This window comes from Poromitra crassiceps (genome assembly GCF_964638095.1).
Source record: "Poromitra crassiceps genome assembly, chromosome: 21".
NCBI lineage: Eukaryota > Metazoa > Chordata > Actinopteri > Beryciformes > Melamphaidae > Poromitra > Poromitra crassiceps.
In genome coordinates, this window is record NC_139638.1 from 17,853,361 (window position 1) to 17,859,360 (window position 6,000).

At 45.1% G+C, this 6,000-nt stretch overlaps 1 protein-coding gene across 1 annotated transcript in view; it reads right to left on the reverse strand.

Annotated features, from left to right (window-relative positions):
• Window positions 1-2,674: 2,674 nt before the first annotated feature.
• Window positions 2,675-6,000, reverse strand: part of LOC310795311 (uncharacterized protein) — a gene marked incomplete at both ends in the record, with an annotated part of 25,505 nt that continues 22,179 nt past the window's right edge. The window contains 2 exons of the mRNA XM_083657362.1: window positions 2,675-3,088; window positions 4,667-4,747. Coding sequence (XP_083513488.1) covers window positions 2,675-3,088; window positions 4,667-4,747 — 495 coding nt within the window. The remainder of the gene's footprint in view (window positions 3,089-4,666; window positions 4,748-6,000) is intronic.

Below are 6,000 nucleotides of genomic sequence, written 5' to 3' on the forward strand. Positions count from 1 at the left end.
TCATCACCACCCAACCAAAGCTGCAAACTGTCACAGTGCACACATACACATTTCTCTGGCTTTACGGAAAAATCTGTAAAGCTAACGTGCTTAAAAAAGAAATTAAATTAAAAGTTTCTAAATATAGTATCCAACAAATTTGCTCGAAAAGGCAGGCTACTGGTACTACTGACACACTAAAAGGCTGCATTGTCAAATTCAAACCAAAGCCCAAATTGTGGTCTGGTGATGTCCTTGAGAGTATTGTAGCCGATTCTTTTATGAAGCAAGCTTGTGACTGAAGTCTTGCTGATTTGAATCCTCAAACCATCTTGGTCAGTGAAGTCTTCTCTCCTTCAAACACAAACCACATGTCACTGAGCATGCTACAATCACTTATCCCACAACTGCTCCATTGACAAATAACACAACATGTGGTTGGTGAATGTATGTAACGCCCCGCCCCCCTGTGTAAAACCCTCATCAGTCACTGTCATAGAAGAAGTCCTTCTGCCTTCTTCAGAATGAATGGCTTCAACGTTGAAATCATGACAGAGGAGGGGAAAGGAACAACAAAAATATATGGAACTGTTGAAGAATAATACAATAAATGTGTATGATCAGATTTCTTCAAATGTGGCTCAAATCTCTCCCAGACAGAAGGATACTGCCACGCTGGGCACTTCTGGTACACTGTCAGTACCTGTGGTGATTTTCCAGAGATATATCACATTTTTTACTAAAGCGATGTGATAAATAAAGTTCATTTTGAGACTAAATTAAACAAATATAAATGACGCCTCAAACTGCTAATTACTGTCAGTGGTGTTTCTCCATGAAGTGTTTCTTCTGGACAACCAACAGCCCTAATTCTCTGATTTCTAACTTTGGGAAGTCACCCCCCCCCCCTTCATGTGGATAAATATTGAACTGTTTAAGATCATGAGGATAATAATGAATTCTTATGATCGATTCCCCCATAATATCTTACTGATGGTGTTCACTGGGATTGGCTTCCTGCAGTAGACTAAGATCAGTGGTGTTACTGTCATGTAGAAATCTCCTCTCTGCACAACCTATCGTTACGCAGGTGGAAACAAATCACGTTTATTGGCTCTGTTCACGACAATTAGGCATCACATTGCAATAGCATCATATTTAATGAAATTATGAAATATTAATTCACAAAAATACACATTCATTTCCCAAGATAGCACGTGACAACCCGGATTGCATGTATAAAACACATGAGGCAGTTGCTGCTGAGCCATATCGGATAAAAGGTCGGCATCGGATCACAAGATCTGATCACATCAGACAAAGGCTTAGAATGCATTGTGTATACCGCTCTGCAGCACATGATGCTTAACAATACTCCTGATTTGATCAATCAGATCAATTAAATAAAGATCAATTGCTTAGCTCCAATAGCATTGTCAATTAGCCAAAGCTATGCTACATGCTACCTGCTATGGGGAGGGGGGAGGGCGATGGGGGTACATGGCAAGTTGCAGGAGCTCATTGGCATGTGTTTGACACTTACGGAAAACGTAATTGTTGACATTCTCACTGTGCACAAAATGTTGTATAAAGCAAATATCTCTGTATGTCTGTGTGTGTCCTCTGCATATCTGCTGGGGACCTGAGGATGTGCACTGTTAGATGTGGTGCAATTTGTTCAATAGTAATAAACACGGACTAAACAAGCGAACAAACAGCGATCTGCTCAGCTCTGTGTCTGACTGCAGCGGGGGGCTGTTTGATACAAACACCGTCACATCACAGCAGGGTGGGGCTTCTTCAGCCAGGGCTCTGACTGGCTGACCAAGGCACGCGACGCACGCCCCGCTCTTTTAAACTACTCGAGAGTGAGAGAACGAACACACAAAATAGAGACAGGCGGAGACAGTGAAACTAGCCAATGGGAGTGCAGACATGTTTGATTGGCAGCAGAATCAACCAATGGAAGGCCGTAAACGGCGAATCAAGCTCAGTTTAGTCTCACCGGTGAAGTTTCTGTCTGGATTTAAACCATAATACGGGGCCAACCAATCGGCCTGTTCAGAACAGGCACATTTTCAAACGGGCACTGTCTGTGAGTGAGAGAGTAAGTCTGTCTGTCTGTCTGACTGTCTGTCTGTCTGTCTGTCTGTCTGTCTGTCTGACTGACTGTCTGTCTGTCTGTCTGTCTGTCTGTCTGTCTGTCTGACTGTCTGACTGTCTGTCTGACTGTCTGTCTGTCTGTCTCTCTGTCTGTCTGTCTGTCTGACTGTCTGACTGTCTGTCTGTCTGTCTGACTGTCTGTCTCTCTGTCTGTCTGTCTGTCTGTCTGACTGTCTGTCTGCCTGACTGTCTGTCTGTCTGTCTGTCTGTCTGTCTGTCTGTCTCTCTGTCTGTCTGTCTGACTGTCTGTGAGTGTGTGTCCTCCTTCTGCGTGTCTCCTCCGTCGCATATCTCGAGAACCGTGCGTCCGATCTGCTTCACACTTGGCAGGTGTGTTGCTGGGGACCCAATACAAGGACGTGCCGTGTCGTGATTGGGTGCAATTTGAACACACGGTTCAATATGAATGAACTTGGACTAAACAAGCGAACAGCAGTGGGGGTGAACGGGCACTGCACTAGTAGAGCTAAAGGCACAGTGGAAATGTCCTTTCGGGCGTCTCTCCACTGATTGCGAGTAAATCCTTGAGGCGCTAATAAGTGGGGCGTGGAGGAGCCCGCGTTGGAGGCGGGGCTCTACATGGGGGCGGGCCTTGAGGCGGAGGCGGTAGAGAGCCGGTCGGGGAAGGGGGTGTGGGGGGGCAAAAGGGGGGTGGGGTCGGCGGAGCGGGGTCAGGGCTCACATTAGTCAGGGGCGGAGCTCTGTTTGGGGGCGGGGTGTACGAGGGAGGGGTGGTCGCGGAAGGGGGAGGAGTGGACGGCAGCGGGGGCAGTGTGGACGTCGGCGAGGGGGGCAAATGTGAGAAGTCGCCGCCCTGTTGAGCGGGAGGAGGAGGGCAGTTGTTGTAGCTGTGGGGCAGAGTGTAGATGGGGGTGGAGGGGTGGTTGTAGATCGGATAGCGAGGAGCAGAGTAGGATTTTCCACGGGTGAAGTTAATGCATCTGCCCTGTAAGGAGGAGAAATCATGTCAGATCAACACGTATATACATTGAGTTAATGGGTAATCACAGGTTGCGTTTTATGGGGCTCGCTTGAAAATATCTGTGCAATGCCAAATGTGAAAAAGAAAAGGAAAAAAAGTGCTCCTGTCAAGGCAAGAAAGCAGAGTGAAAATCCTCGCTGAGCTGTTGTTTTGGCAGATTGAGCGCGCTCAGCAGATGGAAAGAGGAAATGCCTGTGTTAGTCCTGTGCTGGTCCTGTGTCATGGAAGAAAACAGCTCTCCTGCCAAGCCAGCCATGCTGCAGCTATAGGAACTGGAGGAGGCAGGTATCATCTACAGCTCTGGTTCCCAAACTGTGGTCTGCGGACCACCAGTGGTCGGCCTGGTGGTCCACCAGAGAATTGCACACACAAAAAAGAAAAAAATACAAACAAGTTTTTACATACACATTAAGCCTGAGTAGCAGCTGGATTGGGCCGATTTTCGGAAATATCGCGATATTTGGGAAATATCGCCATTTTGAACATTTACTTTCAGAGGCTGCAGCAGGCTCAGTTTTAAAGCCAGAGTGACGTTTCTGGTATCACATGAAACTAGAAGACTTAAGGAATCGATTTGTACCAACCATGTCATGCTAGCTTGTCAGGAAGGTAGCTAAATAACACTTTAAATTTAGGCAACATTTTGGCAAGTGGGAAAAAAAACATTTTCAAAAGGGTGTCCTCTTTTTCACAGGTTGGCAGGTGTGTGTGTGTGTGTGTGTGTGTGTGTGTGTGTGTGTGTGTGTGTGTGTGTGTGTGTGTGTGTGTGTGTGTGTGTGTGTGTGTGTGTGTGTGTGTGTGTGTGCATGCGTGTGTCTGTGTGTGTCCGTTTTGAACCAGCTAGTAGCCTTATATTGTCATTTAGCCTTTCTGCTGCTATTGCATGGTTAAATCAGCTAATTTTATTTTAGGGGGGGGGGGGTTGGTATACGCAGTGGAAGTGGTCCCTGGGAAAGTTGGTTTGGTGTAGTGCCACTTGGACGGAAACGTTTGGGAACCCCTGATCTACAGCCATGCTACAGCTAGGAGCTGGAGGAGGAGGCAGGTATCATCTACTCTTAATGACTTCTGCAGACCAGAGCATTCCTCTTCCTCAAGGCCCAGGATTTCAGCTTGCATATTAGAACCCTAAAGACCTACACACTATGTCACTTGGGAGTTTCGCTTCTGCAGCCACTTTGTCTGCCTATTCTCATGCATAGATTCAGCACTGACTTTAATTTTTAAATTGTCAGTTCATGGAATAAATGTAATGTTATTCAGATGAGATTTCAGTTCGGTTCCTACTGTGTTCTTTGCCTCAGTCTGAGGCCGCGGCTCCAGACTTCCCTTCTACTCTTCTCCAGAGGTCATATATTTGCAGAACTCTGGCACAATGTAAAAGGTCTTCCTGCCAAAAGCTGACATAGTGAGTTCACAATCTTACAAAATTGCCTTCATTGGAATGTGTGTCTATTTGTCCGGCAACGGCAAGAGACTAATTCTGTGTCTCGTTAATCCGTGAAATTGGCGCCCGGGCTTCAGATGACGCTGTTGCCTCACCTTGTCTCCAGGATGGGGTCTCATCACAGACACTCGGTCGTAGCCTCTCCTCAGGAACACACACAGAGCGTCCAGCTTGCCCTGAGGTGACCAGAGAAGACCGTACAATTGAGGGAAATGTGTTGTGCAAAGGATCACCAGACGAGGAGAACATAGAAACACGTTAGATTAGGGAACGCATATTTTTCAATTAGAGAACACATATTGACTATTAATAATTCGCTTATGCATAGTAGAAGAGCATTGGTTCATTATAGAGAGGCAAAGTGAACGTCACTTCCTGCTTCAGCACTGTACCAGAGATTTTCTTCCGCAATTTATTTTCCCATAGACCTTTCGTAAAATGCTTACAAAAATAGTTTTACTTGTTCAAACCAAAACGGTTCAGCTATATTTAGAATCGGGAGAGACCATCGAACATTTCACTGGGACCAAAACAAAAAACATTGAAAAAATATTATTTTACGTTTTGGTCCGAGTTAAATGTTCTATGGTCTCTCCCGATTCTGATAATGTACAATTTGATTCTTTAAATGTCTGACCCTTTCAAAGTACATCACAAGCTGACCATTTTGCTGGAACTCGGCTTAATCCAGAACCTTACTTCCGGGAACTCTTGAGAGTAAAAAACTGGTCCATTGGAGTGAATGGAGATGTCGCGACTCTTCTAGATACATGACTCTGGGCTACAGTATAGCTACAGTATAGTATAGTTTCCCGTCAATAGCCTCCAAATTAGTGCTATTAGCAGTCGGTAAAGAAGTTGTTGCACATGAATTGGGTTTTTAGTATACTTGGCTCAGTATGGGGTTTATAAGGTGCCTTGTTACATATTATTGGGGGAAATTATTAAGATATTGAGATTAAAATTTCATGTGTTCCCTAATCTAAAGTGTACTTAATTTGCCTGCATCCACAAGCAGTAAAGAGATTCCACTGAAGTTCAAGCACATACAGTAGCTATGAGAAGGGGCTTCTCTGCTTATTTACCGTCCCCCAGATATCTGGTTGACTTTCTGCTCTGCAGTCTTTCTTGCCTTCCACTGCCTTTCTACAGGAACGATGATGCATTTCCTAAGAGGGCTCTGTGCCATACGAATGTACTGTATGGAGAAAGACCGATCAATGGAAAAATAATCTATTTTGTTAGGAATAGCACCAGCTCAACAAATTCCATATCCGGGGGTTATAGCTCAGTTTGCATCTGCTTCTTATTACCGTCAATCCAGTTGACTAATACGTTGGGAAACACATTTCTATTAACTATTTCCTGGTAACACATGGTTCACAGGAACACTGGAAACGGAACAGAATATTATTTTAATTTACGATGG